The sequence below is a fragment of the Perca fluviatilis genome, chromosome 13, assembly GCF_010015445.1.
Source record: "Perca fluviatilis chromosome 13, GENO_Pfluv_1.0, whole genome shotgun sequence".
In the NCBI taxonomy this organism is placed as follows: Eukaryota; Metazoa; Chordata; class Actinopteri; order Perciformes; family Percidae; genus Perca; species Perca fluviatilis.
In genome coordinates, this window is record NC_053124.1 from 5,909,178 (window position 1) to 5,932,251 (window position 23,074).

At 40.6% G+C, this 23,074-nt stretch overlaps 1 protein-coding gene across 4 annotated transcripts in view; it reads right to left on the reverse strand.

Annotated features, from left to right (window-relative positions):
• Positions 1-6,677: 6,677 nt before the first annotated feature.
• The window catches only part of arhgef1a (Rho guanine nucleotide exchange factor (GEF) 1a), a 45,605-nt gene continuing 29,208 nt past the window's right edge, over positions 6,678-23,074 (reverse strand). For 2 of the 4 annotated variants that reach the window (XM_039820723.1, XM_039820722.1), the window contains exons 12-22: positions 19,794-19,965; positions 18,316-18,392; positions 18,028-18,200; positions 15,670-15,737; positions 13,868-14,056; positions 13,262-13,348; positions 12,903-12,952; positions 10,784-10,834; positions 7,988-8,314; positions 7,234-7,381; positions 6,678-6,804 (exon numbers count right to left, since the gene is read on the reverse strand). In XM_039820723.1, coding sequence (XP_039676657.1) covers positions 6,776-6,804; positions 7,234-7,381; positions 7,988-8,314; positions 10,784-10,834; positions 12,903-12,952; positions 13,262-13,348; positions 13,868-14,056; positions 15,670-15,737; positions 18,028-18,200; positions 18,316-18,392; positions 19,794-19,965 — 1,371 coding nt within the window. In that variant the 3' untranslated portion in view covers positions 6,678-6,775. Of the gene's footprint in view, positions 6,805-7,233; positions 7,382-7,987; positions 8,315-10,783; positions 10,835-10,875; positions 10,963-12,902; positions 12,953-13,261; positions 13,349-13,867; positions 14,057-15,669; positions 15,738-18,027; positions 18,201-18,315; positions 18,393-19,793; positions 19,966-23,074 lie in introns of those variants that run through there. The other 2 variants (XM_039820725.1, XM_039820726.1) reach the window with 2 other exon arrangements.

The window sequence follows — 23,074 nt, forward strand, 5'->3', positions numbered from 1 at the left end:
CGTTGAGCCATTGCTCGCCCAAACACATTCATTAGTGCAGATTTGGGTCCAGTTTTGAAGGATGTTCTGCTCAGTTTTTTTCCGTGTTTTTCAGCTTGTAATCACAGACGGATGTAGTCATTTCATATATTTCACAGCAGAAGGCATTCTTCGTCATTCCTCTTCACTTTTTAGGAGTGACCTTGAATGATTGAGATTTCTGTTCACTGGACATTGCCAATGACTTCGAGGCAACAGGCTGTGTCTGAAAGAAATAGGCTTAAATGGATGACTAAAACCACACTTTTTTTACACAGCTCCTTTAAGTTTAAAGAGTCTCTTGAGCGTATATTAATATAAAAAGTCTTGGTGATGTGGGTGAGTGGTTGTGAGATAGAACAAACACAATACAAACTGACACCAGGGAGGAATGCCTGTCCTGTAACTCTATTCCATCACCTGGCCTGTAATGCCTATAATTGGATTTCTCCTGGGGATGGACAGAGTACCGGAGCGACGGGGTGACTATGTCAGTTATCCCCCCTCTCTAGGCCCCAGTTAGTTATTAATAAACATCTTTTGGCTGACATTGTCCAGAGGATTAGAATAAGAGACTAGCTGTGCACACAAATAGGCAGACATGAACGCAGAGAAGAAGGAACCGAATTACTCGTGAAGTTTGATAGCGTGTTTGGGAGCGACTAGCTGAACTCTGGAAAACACATTTATTTGCCATCGAACTAACACTCCGATGGAAAGGTTGCGATCAGTTTCTCCTCTGTGCTTCTGTATGATAGTGTGTTGGACGCTGACCTTTTCTATTACAGGGAGTGGCCCGTGTGTCCTTACGTTGCTCATATACTTTATACAGGGACAGGGCTCGAGTCGAGCATTAACCCTAAGTATCGTTCTGCGAGTTGTTTTACTTTCATTGTTAGAAAGTTCAATTTGAAACAGTTCATCTTCGCAAAGGGCTTCATTCTGAATAATGTTTCAACAACTATGGAGATAGTTGCTTTTGCGCTCCCATCAGGAAATCTGCATTGTTTCACAGTCTGCAGTGTTTGGAGATTTTCATTCATGACATATTTTAATTCAAGAGACATACAGTAAACATATAAAAAGAAAAATGTATCAAAAAAACAGGAGTGAAGAAAGAAACACTCAGTTATGAGAATGTTGAAATGTATTGCTGTGAAAGATTTTTTTAATATTCTTGTTATTCTTCATGTTTAACGTTTCATTCAGTCATTTCAGTACAAAATCAATGTGTTTAAAAAAAAAAGAATAAACCTTAAAGGGACAGTTCACCCCCAAATTACAAATACACAGTCTGGATGGTTTTGGTGTGAGTTGCTCAGTTTTGGAGATGTCTGCCTTCTCTCTAATCAAATGGAACTAGATGGCCCTCGGTTTGTGGTGCTCACAGCGACAAAAACTATATTTGAAAAACTCAACAGCAATGTCTCTTTCCAGAAACCATGAGCCATGAGACATTGCTGATGTTCTCTACCCCCTTCTTTTTTCACTACCTGGGTCCTCCCTCTTTCCCTTGGCTGTCAATAACTAAGTTTATGTGCACATTTTATACTGGTTTTTGCCCTTAATTAAAAAAAGACAATAATCTGTAAACTGGTCGTAAACTGTCGCAAACTGCTGAACAGAATATGGTTTACATGACCTGTATCAAATTCAGAATATTGTAATAATGGGAATAAGAGAGGAATAGTGTTCCAGATGACTAGGATCTGGATCTTTGCCTGTGGGGGATTAGCCGCCCCTCAGTGTGAATGCTGTTCTGGACCTTTGGGTCGTCTGTCTAGCTCTTTGTTAAAGAGAGGTCACATGGCTCAGGTCCTTCCTGGAAGTTCCTGGAAAATTTACCCCATCCATATTTTTTATTTAAATTACTCTGTTGGCATAATAATGTAATTCGGATTGTCTATCCATCCACATATATACAGTCTGTCACATAAAAGACACACAACCATTCATCACGGACAATCTGGACTCTCCAGTGAACCAAACGTGCAGGTCTGCGGGAGGAAAGCCATGCTGCCAGTGAAGTCACAGTGCTAACTTCACCACCATGCTGCTCTTATGGTTGTGTATTAAAATATTGTAAATTTGTGCACATTGATTAGACAGAGTGGCTGTGAGGTGCATAGCCACATATTTGTATTTGTCAGTCATTTCTAAATTAACATAACTGTACCAATGGCATAGCCATCAGTCATTCATTCATTCATCCATTTATTCATTCATCCATTGGCCTCTTTCACTTGTCTTCAACTAGGAAATACATACTTTGAATTTTCACACCAACACAAATAAGTTTTGTATTACATGTTTTATTATTTTATGTAGTAATACAATTCACATGAATGACAAACAGGTGTTTTTAAAAATAAGTTGAGTCAAAGACATAGAATCAAACCCAAAGAATCAAAGATATAGAATCAAACACATAGAACCAAACACATAGAATCAAAGACATAGAGATGGACATCTCATTTCATTCACAGCAGGACAGCAAATTTAATTTCCATAACATATCCATACACGATCATATTACAAACAATGGCAGGACCCAACGGCTTGCCAGCGGCTGCAGCGGGCTAGAATATAGAATATATATAGACAGTCTGCCACACATATACAGTCTGTCACATACAGTATGTCACATACATACAGTATGTCACATATATACAGTCTGTCATATACATACAGTATGTCACATATATACAGTCTGTCACATCTTGTATGTCACATATATACAGTCTGTCACATACATACAGGATGTCACATATATATAGTCTGTCACATATGTGCAGTCTGTTAAATATATACAGTCTGTCACATATATACAGTATGTTACATATATACAGTCTGTCACATATATGCAGTCTGTCAAATATATACAGTCTGTCACATATAGACACACAACCATTCATCACGGACAATCTGGAGTCTCCAGTGAACCAAACGTGCAGGTCTTTAGGCTGCAGGAGGAAAGCCATGCTGCCAGTGAAGCCACAGTGCTAACCACTTCACCACCATGCTGGTTGTGTATTAAAATATTGTAAATGTGTGCACATTGATTAGACAGAGTGGCTGTGAGGTGCATAGCCACATATTTGTATGTGTCAGTCATTCCTAAATGCAGTCAATTAACATAACTGTACCAATGGCATAATCATCAGTCATTCATCCATTTATTCATTCATTCATTCATTCATCCATTGGCCTCTTTCACTTGACTTCAACTAGGAATACATACTTTGAATTTTCACACCAACACAAATAAGTTTTGTATTACATGTTTTATTATTTTATGTAGTAATACAATTCACATGAATGACAAAAAAGTGTTTTTAAAAATAAGTTGAGTCCCTGTTTATGTTCGGCCTTACGCTGCACTGACAAACACAGCATCTGCTGAATATATAATACCATATACATCTCATAACTATGTTGCCTTTGAACAATATTTGCCATCAAAGTTTTTACTAATCTTGCCATTTTAGGCAGAGATATGTCAATATGTCACTGAGATTGTAGCCTAAAATATGTTTAGCAGAAAAGAATGCATACAGTTAAAACACTCTAATATGAGGATGTTGAAAGTTCACATTCATGCTATATCCTGAAGATAATATGACATTCATTTGGCAGACGAGTGTATGTTTGTTACAACCTTCTTGGTGGTACAGACTGCAATCAGCCAGTCCTAACATACCATAAAAAGAGTTAAATATAATAAAAACACAGTAAAGCTTATAGCTTGTTTCTATTAAAGAAGTAAAAGAAAAAGGAGAGGGTAGGTTTGAAAACATGCAAAACAACCAAACTGACTACTGATTCTTTACCAAAACTTTAAAGTCCCTATACGATGCTTAAGATTTCCCAGAACTCTGTTCGGGATGTAGTTCTGCGACACGGCCCTCTCCTGAAAAAACGCCCACATAAGTCCTTTTTTCAAGCAGCAATTACAACTCATTTCTGTAGTAGTAGTAGTAGTAGTAGTAGTTTTTAGTAGTTTCACCTTGTCCTTTTAAGCGCTGCTGATGATAAGCATTGTAGGAGCAGGATTTATTGCAGTATATTGTGCTTGTTATGTATGTTTCTGGTATCTTAGTACAGGTTGTTTTATTGAATAGATTTTTTATAGAATAGAAATTATTTTTTGGTTTTGTTTTTATGAATTTTAAAGAGGAGAAGGATGGCTTAAAGTGCTGCTTCATGCTGTCCAACCCCCATTTACAGTAAAGGACTACACTACTACTTTGTCTGTCAAACGGGATTGAATGACACCAATATTTAAACTACAAAGGTGCAAATCCTATTTAAAAAAATGTAATTTCCGTATTATGATTACGGTATTGTTATTTGTCATTCCCTGATATTTTGGGAGGAAATAATCACCCTGACTTGTTTTACATTCATTTAATTTCAGTTATTTTTTAACATAAAAATGAAAAAAAAACCAGTATGATCTTACCGTCAGTCCTAATGATAATTTTAAAAGATTTACTGTAATAGAGTTACATATTAGCATATCCATCAGTCTTCCACACCCCTGATGGAATGAATTCATCAATCCAAAGCATAACATAGAAATAAAACAGCTTGCTGTTAAAGGTTATCTACTCAGAAGCAAAGCAGCCAATAAATATTAAGGCCGGCAGAAAAGATAGACATGCACATCGGAGTCAATCACTTCATATCAGAATCAACCATAGCCATGGGCGGAAAGGTTCTAACAGAGCAGATGTCACTTCCTGTATTGTGGTGCCTTTAACAGGTGGTTTGGTACTTTTCTCTGGCTATACTGGCATGAGAAGAATGATGGGTAGATTACATCTGGTATTTACCCCCAGAAGGAAGTGCTCGGCCCCAGGTCACACTGTCACTCGGCCTGTTCCCAATATCAGGGTTAGGGTCAGGGGTTAGGGTTAGTGTTTTGTGTCTGCTTAATCCTTCATTTCATGTTTCAGTTTATTGGATACATTATCATTTTATGTGTATAAATGACACAGGCCTGTATAGTTGGTTTATGGGTTGTATTTAGTTCTGGTTCTGTCTGTGATATGTGCGGGGGCTGGAGAATAGGTGAGATAGTTCTGTAGTGAATGAATGTTTATAATGTCTGGGTGCTTATTGTTAGGTGCCAGAGTGTTAATGCTGCTCTTGCGGTCGGCCCCCTTGCATTGGCTCTCAGCGTCAGATCCGACGCACAAATCCCCCTTTAGCGTCTGTCTGTCTGTCTTTCTGTCTGTGTGTCTGTATGTCTGTCTGTCTGTCTGTCTGTGTGTCTGTGTCTGTTTGTCTGTCTGTCTGTCTTTCTGTCTGTCTGTGTGTCTGTGTGTGTGTGTGTCTGTTTGTATGTCTGTCTGTCTGTGTGTCTGTCTGTCTGTCTGTCTTTCTGTCTGTGTGTCTGTTTGTCTGTCTATCTGTCTATCTGTCTGTCTGTCTGAATGTATGTCTGTCCGTCTCTCAGCTTCAGATAGTGTCTCCTTTAGCGTCCGTATGGGACGCAGTGAGCAGAGCACCGTGGTGCTGTACGATGACGTAGGACTTTCACCCAGGAGACCGGGGTTCATGTCCTGTTCTTGTCCCGGGTGAAATATACGTCCCGACCCAGAGCGTCAAAAAACAACAACAAAAAAAACCCCGCATTTAAATATGATGCTAAAGGAGACTTTTTGACGCTCTGGGAATGAGAATGTGTTGGTCCTATAGGCTGGTTTTGTGTGTGTGTGTGTGTGTGTGTGTGTGTGTGTGTGTGTGTGTGTGTGTGTGTGTTTGTAAATGTCAGTTGTTTCTCTCACATTACAAGCGTGCGATGACTAATGGAAAAGCACAGTCTGTCTGTCTGTCTGTCGACATAAGTTTCTATATTAGAACTATTATAACGTGTTACCGTTCCTGCTAGTCTGGATCAACGGCATTCATTTCAAGGATAATCGGCAGAAGGAGACAATGTAAGAATGGAGTGTCTGTTGTTATGTCCTACATATAGGTGAATTTGGGAAATTTTTATGAAGCTTAAAATAGGGTTATTTTTAATGGTTGCCTTTTCTAGACAGCCGCACTGCACAGAGCTCCAGACAGCCGGGGATATGAGAGCAGGCAGCAGAGGAACAAAAACAGCCACACATCCCCAACATTCTGATAATAGCATCCAAAACACAACTCACTCTCAGTGGTTTCTGTAACATGAGAAATACTTTGAATGAGTACGTACGTAGATTGGCTCACAGCTGAGTCAGCGGTCCTTAATGTGGCCCCGGACGCATTCTAGTTCTCACACGTGGCCTAGAGTCTGAGTGATGGGATCTCAATGCGTCTTTAATGCGTCCTGGGTGCATTCCCACCTGTACTTAGGACTGTCCACGGGCACTAGTCAAAAAGTGAGTTATAATAACTTACAGAAAAATCGTGTGCAGTATTCCACCTTCCACCTTCTCTGCCCCTCTGTCTCTTAAACTGTGGCGCGCTGTCGCTCGCATGTATGTGTGTTAATCTGGGTGCAAGGTAGCAGTGGAAACGTGAAATGGAGTTTCACTGATTTGAGCATTCTCTCAATTAGCAAGCAGAATGGATTTGATAACGACGCCTAGATTAGAGTGCGAGTGGAAAGATCGATGCTCTTGATGCATTAGAGACAAAAAAGTTTTTTTTTTTTTTTTTTTTTTTGGGTGGGACTAATCATTTTAAAAAAGTGTGTGAGACCCTCATAAAACGCCCATGGCTATAGGTGTAGGCTCAGTAGCACTGTGAAACATGCCGAGGATCAGATCTCCTCCGGAATATCTTGAAGATCTGAAAAAGAGAGAAAACTCAGATTGGACAGATAGTCTAGCTAGCTGTCTGGATTTACCCTGCAGAGATCTGAGGAGCAGTTAACCATAGTCCTCAGAAATCCACCGGAGATTAGAACGCCAACACAAAGAAAGAGGAAGGAAACGGACATCCAATGCGTCCAGCATCCATCTATAGAAGGTTGTATTGTTGGTTTTTGTAATGTGTAAACATTGACATGCACTTTATTTTGAAATACTTTAGTTCATCAGTTCTCTCAAAATGTAACAGTGTGGAGTTTACTCAGTGTATATGTTACTCAGAGTGTATTTTAACTTACCTACTTTTCACTTTTATTCAAGGACAAATTTCTGTAGCAAGATTACTTTTACTCAAGTAGAAATAGTATGGCATGTAACATTCACAGTCATTGTGCGTTATGTCTCTGACCTTTGGAGCTTTCAGATGCTGACCCATCATCATCATCTGACGTCATGTCTACCTCCACATCACTGCCGTCCTGAAGGCCATCTGATTGGTGGGCTGGTTGCTGGCTGGCCCACAGGGTGTCAGCTCCGGCTGAGACCTCCTTTCCTGGCTGCAGAGATGCAGGTTACAACAGCAAGAAAAGAGGAATTGTAAATACCCAGTGAACACAAAGCACTCTTTGACACATCAAAATCAGTTTACTCCTCATGGTTGTATAAGGTGTTGTATGATTCTAGAGGAATTTGTCTGACAGAATAACAGGCATGATGACATCATTATGACACCATCAGGGGGTTCTCTCAGTTTGGGATTGAGACTACAAATCTTTACAGAAAACCTACACACAAACTGGGGGTGTGGAGTTTGAAATATGTTGATTCTTACCAGGCAGGGTGTGTCTAGTAAAAAGATGGTACAGATTCGCATTTTGGGATGTATAGGTTTCCAGTGTTTTTGGAACTTGACTGATACTAGGGACTAAAAGTTAGGCTACCCGCCACCACAGTGACGACTCTTTCCACCCTGAAGAGGGACGTTAACAGGCTTTTCAAGTGACAGATCCCCGCAGCTGGACCAGACTCTGTCTCTCCCTCCACCCTGAAGCAGTGTTCTGATCAGCAGTAAACCTGATTTTTATCCAAGCCCCTGATCTTTTGTTTTAAAATATGTCTTTTGTGAGTTCCCTAACTTGATGGAATTGCAATACAATCCTTACTTTAGAGTCCTGCTCCCCTAGCTGCTGGGAGGCAGGCGTGTTCCCGCTGCAGACCTTCATGTGTCGGACATGCTTTTCTAGCTTTGCCCGGGCTCTCTCACTGTCCTTGAACCGGCTCTCGGCATCCCGCAGCCTCAGCAGCTCCTCCTGCAACAGGCTGTGTTGTCTCTGCAAAAGAGCCAGCTCCCCGATGGTCGACCCTGGATTGGCCTCCCGATTTCCACCATCTCTCCAGAAAGGACGCCATACTCCTCCTGCAGTTGGTGCCACGGTATCCTGTGGCTGCAGTAGCAGCTCCAAAATGGAGTCTTGTTTGATGACAGCACCCTGCAGGAGTATCCAGTTTCAAAAATTGTACAGGCTGAAAATGGATATACAGGCTGAAACAGAGGTATACCTGTTGGAAAGTTACACTAGTGATGGTTCGGGAGTAATTTCACCCTAGGGTCCTTTGCACCATGACCTCGAGCCAAACAACCCCCCAGAAGCTTTTTTCACCTGGATCGAACATTGGGAGAGTTAGCGTTATCAGCTGAATAGCTTAGTGCAGGCGCTAATGGATCCAACTGTGTATTTCGTAAGTTACCCCACTAATAATGCCCAAAATGATACCAAACTTCTACAGTAGTACAAATAGGTTATGTACTCATAAAACGATGGATTGGAAAGTTTGTAAGTACACCAGGAGTTTATTTAAATAACACTTGCCTGCTGGCTTCTGCTCTCTGCTGCTACCATCAGTAAGACGAGTGCTTAGGGACGTCTACAAATTACAACACCGAAAAGAGATACAACAAAAATATTTATTAATTTAATGATTAAATAAGGTAGTGTCTCCAAACTTACCTCAATTATAACTTCTCTCTTGCTATTTGTACTACAGCACTTACTTTTAAAAAAATAAGTTCAATTAATAAATATTTTTGTTGTATCTCATTTTGGTGTTGTCCAATCCATCGTTTTATGAGTACATAACCTATTTGTACTACTGTAGAAGTTTGGTATCATTTTGGGCATTATTAGTGGGGTAACTTACGAAATACACAGTTGGATCTATTAGCGCCTGCACTAAGCTATTCAGCTGATAACGCTAACTCTCCCAATGTTCGACCCAGGTGAAAAAAGCTTCTGGGGGGGTGTTTGGCTTGAGGTCATGGTGCAAAAGACCCTATGGTGAAATTACTCCGAACCATCACTTTATAATAGTTTGTATAATACACAAACTATTATACATACATACAGTTATCTACTGACTGAACATGATTAACCAAGAATAAACTCAGGGTTATCCAAGGGTTGTTGGGGGTGGCAGTAGCTCAGTCAGTAGGGACTTGGCTTGGGAACCTCTTGCCTGTCATGGGCACCTCTCACTCTGACATGTCAGTGCATGTACAGTATAGGTCCTGGGCATGTGTGTGTATGTTTGGCCTGTGTGTAATAACTAACAGAGTAAAACATTTTGTTCTCCTTGTGGGATCAATAAAGTAGGTCTTAATCTTCAAATTCCGGATTACTTTTAAAGTTCATGTTCTGACATATATGGCCTTGCATGGTCAGGCACCTGTGTATGTCTCATCATCTATGTACACTCAGGTCCTCTGAACAGGGATTACTGGCTGTCCCACATGCTCAACTAAAAACTAAAGGTGACGGTACAGACTGCAAGACTTGGAGTTTGTATGTATAACTTTGTTTTTTCTCGTTTGAAAGGTGATCTAAACACTTGTGAGTTGTAAAAGAGGAAAACTTGACAGGCTTGTGCGGCAGCTCAATGGAATTCCGAGTGGGTTTTGCCCTCCAGTCTCCGGGACAGTCACATGACTGAAAACTATGAATTACGACCTGTGGTCTCTGTTGATGCTTTTACAAAGCAACTGAAGACTCACCTGTTTAAACTTGCCTCTGTCTCATGTTTGTATATATATATACAGTACAGGCCAAAAGTTTGGACACACCTTCTCATTCAATGTGTTTCTTTATTTTCATGACTATTTACATTGTAGATTCTCACTGAAGGCATCAAAACTATGAATGAACACATATGGAATTATGTACTTAACAAAAATAAAATAGTGTGAAATAACTGAAAACATGTCTTATATTTTAGATTCCTCAAAGTAGCCACCCATTGCTTTTTTTGATAACTCTGCAAACCCTTGGTGTTCTCTCAATGAGCTTCATGAGGTAGTCACCTGAAATGGTTTTCACTTCACAGGTGTGTCTTGTCAGGGTTAATTAGTGGAATTTTTTCCCTTGTTAATAAAAAGCAAAAGGGACAATAGACATCATTATCACACTTTTTATATAACCATATGTGTCATTCATAGTTTGATGCCTTCAGTGAGAACTACAATTAAATACAAAAATAAAGGAAACACTTTGAATGAGAAGGTGTGTCCAAACTTTTGGCCTGTTATATATTATATATATATATATATATTTTTATTTTATTTTTTTTTTTTATTTTTTTTTTAAGTTTTAGATTTGTATTTACATTGGTATTGTATTTCTTCTGCTTGCCCATTTTACTGTTAATGGGTCTTATTTTTTAACAATGTTTGTGTTGTGCTTGTGAAGACTTTGTATTTGTCTGTAAAAGTTATAATATGTAAATGATACATGGAGGTTTACTTCTAAAAAGACTCAATATTTCTTGAGTGTGGTTACACTTAATATAGTCTGCAAACAACATGAATCATTCAATAATTACATACTACACTGTGTGTAGCATAACACGTGGTTTGCTATATACTGTTATGAGTCTAGCGGGTTAAAGATGGAGCGAAACCTACTCACCTGAAGTGCATGGAGATAAACACTGAGATTCACCAGCCTCTGATAGATCTTCTGTCAAACACACACACACACACACACACACACACACACACACACACACACACACACACACACACACACACACACACACACACTTTGTGAAACCTTTAACCACATACTGCGGGACTCCTCATGCTAACCTTTAGAAGGGAAACACATATTCCACAATCAAAACAGAGGAGTGTTTGACGTTACACTGATGTTACTTTTGAACAAAATACAATAATTAGCTACTATTGTAATAGTACATTGGTACATGAGTTACAGTAAACTGAAATGATGTGACTGTGCTATGTGATATTTGCCCTTTCATCCTCAATAAAAGCAGCACCATGATGCACTAACATTTCGGTATTAAAGTGGAGAGCCTGAAAGAAAATTGGTAATTGGGATCCTATTGTTTTCTGGGAATTCTATGAAAAATTTACTCTCATTTCCCTGGAAGAATGTGCATGTGTGCTCGTGTGTCTGTGTGCGCTTTTGTTTTTGTGTCCTTGTGTCCATTATCTATCTTATACTTTCAGCTGCAGCTCCTAAGTACGTGACCATGTACATGTACGGGCTGAGCTACATCAGGATTATTGCATAGCGTCAGAACCTTCCAGACATGGAGGTAGTACTGTACTACTGTAGTACTGTAGTACAGTAGTAGGCGCATGGAGACGTCTACTACAGTCCTAACCACCCTGCGCTGGGCATTTACTTTTACAATTTCAGTAACACTTTATAATCATGATACATGAATTATCATGAATTCATGCATAAAAAAGCATGAATTCATTTTTGTAGTGCTTCATGAACTATCAGTAACGTACAAGGATTAATAGTATCTCATGCATGACTTAATGCAGGAACAATACATCAATTAATGCATCAATTAAGGTATATGAATCATCATGATTTATGATTTATGAATGATGTTCATGTCTTCATATGTAAATCAGTAGTTAAAGTGACAGGCTAAAGAAACTGAATAGTAGTGTTGTAATCATGATTAACTAAACATTACTTCTTCATTACCTCATCATGTTTGTGACCCTTCTGATAAAGTGCTGACCTGGTCCATCTTTAACTATGATAAATAAGATATGATTAACGGTGGCATATGCGGCAATCATCATTGTGAGCCCTCAAAAATAAATAAATTGTCAAGACATTTTCTGGTGTTCAGACACTTAGAAGTTAGTAAAAACTAAAATTCATAAATATCCTATTTGGGTGAGCATTGTTCTCAGGCATTACAGTTTAAGTGCCTCATGTTGTCATGAATAAAGCAACTATAAAAATGTGTCTGCAGTATACTGTATTTTGTGTCACTGTAGTGATGCAGTATCATTTTGCCAATCCACTCCTTTAATTCTTAAAGGTGCCCTGCCACACAAAACCGTTTTTCCTTGTATTTTTTGAAATATGTTAGGTCCATATGTGTTTGTGTTATGTTGTGAATGTGAAACTGAACTGCTACCTCCTCTGTCAGCTCTAGCCACTGAGTAGAAATAAGTGGAGAAATCAGGCCAATTACAAAAGCTGGTCAGTCTGACGTGGTGTTGCCTGAGCTCATTACTATTCATGAGCTTGCCCAGTTGCGCTGGGTAAAGGATGCTGATAGCCAGGCTCTCATTGGCTAGCTGTTAGCCAATCAGAGTCAAGCAGCTTAGCTCGTTGAATATTAATGAGAACTGGCACAAATTGAGCTGAGTCTTCCTGCAGGCTTTCTATACCACGCTAGAATGGCTTCAAACAAGGTAACAAGCTTTTACACAAAATTTTACAGATCCATGTAAACTTAACACACCACAAAAAAAATATGTGGGGCATAAATTTTTTTACCCTTATTATTAAATGTAATGGTAGCATTTATTAACATTTATTTATATACTAATTATATTAACTGCTGTATGGTATAAAATTATTACAGTCCTATAACTCAAAATTTTGATGGACTTCCATGCCAGTGGAAGGAAGATGCATGCATCACGTTTATGACTACCACTTGGTCACTTTAAGATGATTTGAGATGAATAATTGTTTTGTTGTGTATGATATGTGTCATGGTATGTATCATTTTTTTGCAGCTCACCTTTGCTGCAAAGAAATCCTGTGCTCCATTGAGCGACAGATCCTGATCACCTGAGCAGCAGAGACAAGCACAGCAGTCACTCACTATCACTCCAGGTCCATATCCACACAGTTATTATAATGAATGCCTGGCAATTTGAGAGGACAGGGAGTTATGTTTTTATATTTATTAAACCTAAATATAAACTTGATGATCAATGAAATGTGAAGTGGCCTGAGGCTAGAAACTGCACTTTCTGGGCTAGCTATTTACAATTATAATATTCCATCAGTTGTCATTTTCTGAGTGCAAAGGTGTTATTTGGCTCATGATAATAAGATGAGTGTGTGGTGTAGAAGTGTTCCGTGTGTATGACTCACTGGTTTCTACCACCTCCATGTGGTTGTGCTGCCATGGGAGAGGGATGTCCACGCTGGAACCCAGCAGGAGCTCACTCAACCTGTCCACTGTGGACACACACACACACACACAAACACGCACACACACACACATACACACACAAACACGCACACACACATGCATGCACACACACACACACACACATACACACACAAACACGCACACACACATGCATGCACACACACACACACGCACACACAGACACACAAACACAAACACACACACACACACACACGCATGCACACACACACAACACACCGCACACGCAACACACAGACACACACACACACACACACACAAACATACGCATGCACACACACGCACACACACACACACGCACAAACGCGCACACACGCACACACACACACACACAAACATGTACACACGCATGCATGCATGCACACACACACACACACACACACGCACACACACGCACACACACACAAACACACAGACACACACACACACACAAACACACACACACATTGGGTTGGGTTTTTTTTTAACCTTATTTGCAAACTAAGAAATGACAAATCTTAGTAGCGGACATGAAGGTGATGCGTTACCCTCGGTGGTGGCATCCAGCAGCAGTTTCTCTGCGCGCGGAGCTTGGGCGGTGTCTGCCCTGAACAGATAGCGAGTGATGGGAGGTTGTAGGCCCTCGTGACCACTCGTCACCTCTGCCAGCTCACAGAACAGAGTCACCCTCTCCTGCAGGAGCTCCAGCATCTCCCGGTCCTTCTGCTGCAGCTCAGCTGTGGGGGGGGGGCATCCAACACATGAGAACACATCCAAGTCTCACATCTAACACCAAACACCCACGTACTGCCACCAGACAACATACATACACACAATTAACACACACTGTGTACCAACCTGATCTCACAGAATTCCGTGAAATGAACACTGCCCCTTAACTCAAAATCAATGGCAGTTTCACGTAATCGCAAAAAAATCTGTGATGGGCCCACGAAGAATTCCGTGAACACGGCCCCTTAAGTTAAGGAAAAGGTCGTTGGTGGGCTTACGTTTCCATGACACGTGGGACAACAACGGGTTTAGGAAAAGAAGAATGGGATGGTTGGGTTTAGGAAAACAATAAACGGTTGGGTTTAGGAAAACAATAAACGGTTGGGTTTAGGAAAACAATAAACGGTTGGGTTTAGGAAAACAATAAACGGTTGGGTTTAGGAAAACAATAACAGGACGCGGGACAACAAGGACACGATCCTCAGTCTCCTGGGTAAAAGTACTGCGTCTGACCCATCCACCACCCCAACCAACCTCCCTACGTGGATTTTTGGACTTTCATATAACTCGCTACCATCGTCGCTCCTAATGCTACGTCATATTCTCATTGACTTTACTTTTTCCGTGGTGGCCACACGGAATTTTCACACATTCCGTGCCATGCGTGTTAACAGTTCGTGATCATTTCACAGAATTCTGTGAGACCAGGCTGCTGTGTATGTAACACACAGTCCTAGTCATCGTAATAATACTACTAATAACAATTAAAAAAAAAACGCACAAACACACACCACACACACATTAGCAATAAGGTGCTCCAACAAATATCACACATAGATCCCCACGCTTTCATTGGTTTTAAAACTTCTAAAGAGGTCAAACCTCCAGCAACACTGGTAGTATATAGAACAACTTCATTTATATAGCACTTTTAAAAACAGAGTTAACAAAGTGCATTGACAGCCAAAGCAAGGCACTATAAAATAGCTTTTGTTGAAGCCAGACCTCTAATGCCCCTCCACGGATCTGCAGAGAGCTGCACAACACAATCCTTTCAAACTAAATGGGGAAACAGCTTGTTGTAAATCAACTTACAGATATAACAACTTTCAAATTAACATATTTTTTCGATTTACATGATGAGCATTAGTGAACTGCTACTACCCGTCACTATATATATATACATATATATATATATATATATATAAAGATAAAGCGGAGTAATGAACCCACACTTCCTCTGTGTGTGTGTTGGAATCCAAACTTCCCTTTTTTTGTTTTGATAGCTGTCCTGCTGCTAGTGCATGTGTTTGCATGTGAGTGCATGTGTCTGTGACAAAACATAGCTATTTAAAGGCGTGCAATCCCAGCTGCTGTGTTTTTTCTTCACTATTTCGAGTACAGCCCCTTTAGGCCTCGTCAACCGGTCAAAAAGGAAGTATGAGTCTTTTCAGATGAAATAGGAATTGATAGAACAGAAAGAATAAATCACAATGACTCATATATATATATATATATATATATATATATATATATATATATATATAAACATGGTTAAATGAGTAGGACTGTAAATGTTCCTTTTACTGTATTGTGTCATTCATATTTGTCTCCTGACCTTTGAGTCTCCTAAGATGAGCCTTGTGTTCAGTCTCTATGAGGGGGAACTCCTCTCTCGATGGGCACCTGAACACACAAAAACACACACCATACAAATCCTGATATCCTGTAGTGGACATGGATGTTTATGTGTCAGTTTTTCCTACATTTATATAAGTTATAACTTATCATTGTTAGAGGTGTAAAGATGTACAGATACAAGAGGCAGAGATAGAGCAACACTGATGACAACCACAGAGAGTTAAAGGGTCATCACAACTTCTATTGGTAATGGGTTTTTTTGTTTTTTGGAGAAACATAATATGGCACAACACAACACATGGGTAAATAGTGGCATATACAACATTACATACAATGGCAGTAACATTTAACACACGTGGACATTACTAAGACTAAATGAAAGCAATAAGTAGGGCTTTGTGGGAGTTATATCTTTGCTCCTTGCACAGCTTGCAATATCCTGTCTACGGTTGGTACTGGATGTCCCTCTGGGACTTCTCCACTAAGGAAAATTCAGAGATGGTTCGGAGCCTGCGCCTCGCCACAACACGGCACAAGAGGCGCATGCTGACCATTCCTCCCTCTCTGCAGTCAGACCTTGCCTACTGGAAAACCCCCTGTGCTCTATCGTCAGGCTTCCCCTGGGGAGGGTGATGTCACACATAACACACAGATGCTTCTCTTGTTGGCTGGGGTGGACAGATATCCCATCTCTTCACATAAATTGCATGGAGCTGTTGACGGTGCTGAAAGTGCTGAAACACTCTGCTTAGATAGTGACGGGCAGACATGTAGTGATGAGAACAGACAACGTACATCAACCAAAGTCAGGGCGGTGTGTGCTCAGCCCGGTCCTGCTGCTGTGGTCACACAGACACCTGGTCTCATGTTCCCATCAAATTTCAAGAGCAAAGTAACTTTATCCGGACCATGGCATGCATTATGCCAAAAATACACTGGGGTCCGCAGAAACGCCACGCAGAAACGCCACGCAGAAACGCCACGCAGTGCCACACAGTGCCACGCAGTGCCACGCAGCGCCGCGAAGCGGAGACATTTTCACTTCGGCGCCCATGTTATCCAATCTGTCAGTTCACACCTGCTGCGATCAGGAACAGCCAAGCGTTCGATCTGGTACGAATCTATGCTTTCCAGTGCTCTGCCGGCTGTGTGTTCCTGGCATTAGGAGGTGCTATGGAGGGCGCTGGCCACGCCCAAGCCCAGTCACTGTAGGACTTTGCGCGACGCAGGTGGTGGAATATCAGGCATTATCTTGAATGGCTGTGATTGCCCGGTGGAAAAAAGGGGTTAGCCCCTCAAAAATGTGATTGCGCAGCAGAAAAATAATTACATTTAAAGGTCCCATGGCATGAAAATTTCACTTTATGAGGTTTTTTAACATTAGTATGCATTCCCCCAGCCTGCCTATGGTCCCCCAGTGGCTAGAAATGGTGATAGGTGTAAACCGAGCCCTGGGTATCCTGCTCTGCCTTTGAGAAAATGAAAGCTCAGATGGGCCGATCTGGAATCTTCTCCTTATGAGGTCATAAGGAGCAAGGTTACCTCCCCTTTCTCTGCTTTGTCCGCCCAGAGAATTTGGCCCACCCATGAGAGAGAGACATCATGGCTTTCAAACGAGCAAAGTGGCAGTTGGTCAAGGCCACACCCCACCCTCCACCTTCCCCCCCCCTCCTCCTCAATAGCTACAGACACAGAAATAGCACATCCTAAGGAAAGCTCATTGTGGGACTGGCTCTAGTGGCTGTAATTCTGCACCAAGGCTGAATTTCAGGAAAGAGACTTCAGATACAGTATTAGGGGACCACTAAGGCCTATATAAAAGAGACTTCAGATACAGTATTAGGGGACCACTAAGGTCTATATAAAAGAGACTTCAGATACAGTATTAGGGGACCACTAAGGTCTATATCAAAGAGACTTCAGATACAGTATTAGGGGACCACTAAGGTCTATATAAAAGAGACTTCAGATACAGTATTAGGGGACCACTAAGGTCTATATAAAAGCATCCAAAGAGCACCATGTCATGGGACCTTTAAGTGACCACTGGGCCCCTGGCACTTTCATGCTCGGGCCCTAAATATATAAAAACATTTTGCCATTGACACTATCTCATGAGATATGAACTACCTCAGCAGTCATTTATGCATTTCATGTGTTTCCTACCAGAAACTGTGAAAATAAGACGCCAAGTTGCTATAAACCTGATTTATACTTAAACACCCAGACATGGAATTGATTTTTAAATCCCACTCTCAAAAAGAATGTTGAACCAAAAAAAATGTGAAACTTAAAATTAAAAGTTGTATGTTTACGTGTTGGTGCATTTCCCCACCTGCTGACGGTGCGCTGGATGTGGCGTATCCAGATATTCTTCTCCTCCTTGGAGGCAGCATGGAACTCGTACATCTCAGGAGGAGAGGAGTCGCTGATGAGGAACATACCACGCTCCTGATTGGCTATGTCCCTCACTATCAGGTTCTGAAGGGACAGTACTGGAGACTTGTCCTGAATCACGCAGGAAAGGATTGTTTAAAAGAAGTAGTACGTGTAGCAAGTAATCCATTGGTCAATTCCGTATTTGTGTGTTTTTGTTTCTGTGTGTGTGAGTACATTTTCTTACCAGACATGGAAAGATGTATCTCTGGTCTTTCTCCTGCAGAAACACCAGGATGTCTGTCATCAATAAGACCTGTGTATCTATACAAACACACACACACACACACACACACACACACACACACACACACACACACACACACACACACACACACACACACACACACACACACACACACACACACACACACATACACACACACAAAGACACGGTATGCAAGCACACACAAAAACATATTCAAGTTGTTTTTCCATCAAGCACAAATCAAATTTGAACACATGTAAATCTGCCTACTAGCCTGGGAAAACCCTGACGAACTTCCGGCAAATTTGAGATTTGCTCTGCAAGTCTGTCTGGCCAAGAGCCCATTCAAGCCCATTTCCAATTTTTCCAAATCAAGGCACCAATCACAACTGCTGAGGCGGCCTTTACACGATGACGATAGCGCAGCGACGTTGAAGCAGATTTTGCACATAACAAAGATGGCTGCCACTGTGGAATATCCGGAACATCACTCGTTCGAATCAGTGTCTGTTTTAAGCGATTTGAACGTTTCCTTTGTGTTAAAAACCGAGCAAAGAACAACACTCGAAGCCTTCATATCTAAAAAAGATGTTGTCATCTCCTTCATCGCTCTGATTGGTTTTAGGTCTATCCAATTGCGCCCAGAGGCTTTTGAGCGGCGTCCGTTGGTGACAACCCCTTTGGAAATGGGCTGTGAATGAACCTTCCCCAGACCCACTCTCAGTTACAACTGAGAAGGGTCTGGTGTCAACCAGACTATCTACCTACCTTAAAGTTCGAAAATGCTTCTTTTGTCATAATTTTCTTTTTCCTGTCTGCTTTCTTCACTATTCACAGCTAGTTTAACATCTATTCATATGCTTTGGTAAGGCTGAGACACTCTCCTCCAGTACAGACTGCCAGGGTTTGCTCTAGGCTGGCCTTGGACGACTTGGACCACAGAGTCTGAGTCTCTGCTAAAACTATTCTCAGTAAATCCTTTCACACCTTGTTTAGGAGCATGGGTATCTTAGTTTAGCTACTGTTCTCGGCAATACTTACACCTTAAAGGAAAGACAATCATAAAAAATTCCTTTTCACATTAAGTGATATGTTATTCACCATAGAAAGAAATTTCTGCATCAACCCCAGCATGATGTAAAACTATATATAGTCTCTCTAAACTACAGCCGCATGATATTATGTGCACAAGGACGTGGAATAATATGTCAAGTACTTCTACAAAAGTCATGTTTGTAATGCTTATTTTCATATTTAGCATTTTCATAGTGGCCCAATGGCCAACAAAAGCAGCTTCTGCCGTTAATTTAGTGCATGCAGCCATCTGACAGCAGCATATTCAGCCTCCAATTTGAGGGCCATGCTGAAGTGCCATGGCAGTCCACAGTGTTGACCTTGATGTGCAGATTTAGTCGCTTACTTTACATTCAGACTAATGTTTTCACAGCTTGGTGTACCTTTGAGCCGGGAGCCCGGGGTTTTCCAGAAAAGGGTCCCTTCGTGGACAAGCCTCCGGCGGGACAACTCTCCAGCCTTGAACAGTCCTCCATCCCTTACTTTGGCCTCAGACCGCTGGTCCAGCTTGGCCTGGATCTCTTGCAGCCGCTGTGTTTGCTCCAGGTCCTCCATCTGCCAACCGGACATGAGTCTAGAGCTGTCAACACCAATCAACACCACGGCTGCCAATCCCACCCAATCGGGCTAGTGCAAGGGCCCATTCATTGCTGTTTGTATGGAGTTATATTCCTATCTTTAATCAAGAGCGCATTCTTTCAATTTGAGAGCATTTCTCACTGATATTACGTTCAGATTTTGTAATAATTTCCCTCAAAACCTTGCTCTCACACTCAAATAGTCACTGCTCGCGCTTGGATTTGCTCTGCTTGTGCTCAAAATTTGTGCTCGCGCTTGGATTTTCTCTGCTTGTGCTCAAAGTTTGTGCTCGCGCTTGGATTTGCTCTGCTTGCACTCAAACTTTCTGCTTGGACTCAGATATGTTGTTGTTTGGACAGATTTCCTGCTCTCAGCTTTGAACCTTCTCCTCGCACTCAGGCTGATTCTGCTCACTTGCAAAGTTTCTGCTCTCGGATTTCTCCTGCGCGCTTGGATTTTTTGTGTGTTATAACCCTATCAAAAGTCAACAACCAATAGAATGCCAGCTGTAGTGTTGACCAATGAAATGATCCCAACCCTGTTGAGGGTGCGTTCACTTTACTTTAGAACGTCTGTTGAGGGCGGCTGCTCTGTAACCTGACTGTAACCAAGTTTATATATCCCCGCGCCGTTTATAGCTTTATTATAAGTATATGTCAACAATGTGCACAGAATGGTCGACGCACTTTCACCTGCACCCGTCAGGAAACGGAGAAAGCTTTGAAGTGGGACGTATGAAGTTATGTCCACAACTACGAGGGTGAGTAACATAACTTAAGCACCTAGCTAGCTAGCTAGCATATGGCGCTAGCATATAGCCTAGCTTGATGTCCAGAAACAAATATATGTTCTTTATTGTATAGCTAGCTAGATTGAACGACATATGACGGACAGTGTGTGTATATGTGATGACCCTACTTTGTATTTTTTCCTCGTTTGGTTAACCATTGTTCCTGGGATTTGGCTAATTTCATGTTAGAGCCAGTAGTAAAACATAAACTGTAATATAACTGAAAGAACACAAGAAACTGGATTGTTTGTGTCAGTTTTTGCATCACTGTTGTTTGTTGTTCATCAGAATTTAGTCTTCATTCCTTCATATAACATTAGTTTGAAAATAGATTCATAGCAATCTGTATAAAACGTAATGTTAAGTTCAATTTTATCACTATAATAAAAACAGATCTAGAAATGATATGGTTTCTTATTTGCTCCTTAAATAGCAGTTATTTGTTTAATTGATACAAAGCAAACTGAACTGAAAAAACAAGTATTTTGTTTTACTTTCTTTTCATCCAGGTGGGGCTGAGGGGTTTGACCCCTGTTGATCTGTGTGTCATATCACCAACCCATGATAGCTAGAATTCACCCTGCTACTCCAGATCTACCTACTGTACGGCTGGCTACAGACTACAACCATCTGCTCCTGATCTACCTGCTGTACGGCTTGCTACAGACTACAACCATCTGCTCCTGATCTACCTGCTGTATGGCTGGCTACAGACTACAACCATCTGCTCCAGATCTACCTACTGTATGACTGGCTACAGACTACAACCATCTGCAAGTTTTGTTTGTAGTGAACATCATCAACAGCTGCACTTAAAGTCTCTTGGGTTCATATGGGACTTGGTTGTTCTCCATACTGCATCAAACACTATTATTTTTTTGTGTTATATTAGTACAGACAACAGTAAGTATCATTACTTAATCACAGTATATATTATTCTGGTGTACACTGTTGACTTGACTCCATGCTATTGACTATACTTTAGCTTGCCACCTCAAAACTTTACCTTAATTGCTCTTGTATAGTTAATTTATCTTCTACTAGTTGTACATACCTCCTATTTAATTGAATTATTCTTAATTTGTGTTGCCATACCTGAATCATCCCTCTTGTGAACACTAGGCCTATCTTATCTTTATTCATAACCCTGCTCACAAACTCACCTGAACCTGGGTCATCTGTTTGCCAATATCAATGTTCCTGCTACAGTAAATCCTATAGGCACATTGTACTGCTTCACCGTAGTATGAACCATATACTTTTAAGGTTTTGTGTCAAATATTGTGCAATTTGTTATGAATTACTCATTGTTTTGACAAGGTAAATTAAAGCTATTTACCAAGTGTCAGCTCTGGTAAATTTAATTGTACTGTTTTTTTTTTTTATAAATGTTATGGAACATGAAAAAACAATTTGCCTTGATCAGGGTTTTAATTTGTTGCAAATGTGAACATGGTTTTAATAATCTGTATCTTATTGCTCTGAAAAACTACAATGATTTAAGAAATAGCAGTGATACTTATCAACATTTATTGAATTGATTGAATATATGGACAGACATTACAGGCACCTATTCATGTCAACAGAGAAAACAATAATTTGTTCTCTCTTTTATCACTTTGATTATACGCTGATGGTGCAGAAAAGGGTGAAGTCCTTGTAGATCTCTGGCACTTTGAGGACAGACCGATCCAGGAACTCTCCACTGTTGTCTTTGTATAGTATGCTCCTATTAAAGACAGATTCATAGACATCAACACGTAATATATTAGGTGTACATAGCTTGCTTTAACATCATTACTATCTTACCTTACCTTCTCTGATTTGGTTTTGTGGACATCAGTAATTTTCTCTCCCAGGCCTGGTTGTGCACCCTGTGAATTTAAGCAAGAAACATAAGTATGTAACATGATTTTACTATTATATTATTATTATTATTATTACAATTGCATTATTATCAGACTTGCCAACCTTCTTGGTTTGTGCTACTGCTGCCTGTCCTCTGCACACAGGTGAGTGATGTGCTGACTGGCACAGGTCCATGCACATAGTGCAGCTGTGATGCAGCTCAACGGGTACTTAAGTCACACCTGGAAGAAGAGAAACAAACCAACAAAATACTTGTTCTTTCTGCTCAGTTTGCTTTGTATTAATTAAAAAAATTACATTTAAGTTGCAAATAAAGCATATCATCTCTAGATCTGTTTTATTAGTGGTGAAATTGTACTTAACAGACTGGGTCCGTGTACTTTTTCGTTCATTTGATTTTCATTTCATAAACAGGTATTAAAAAAC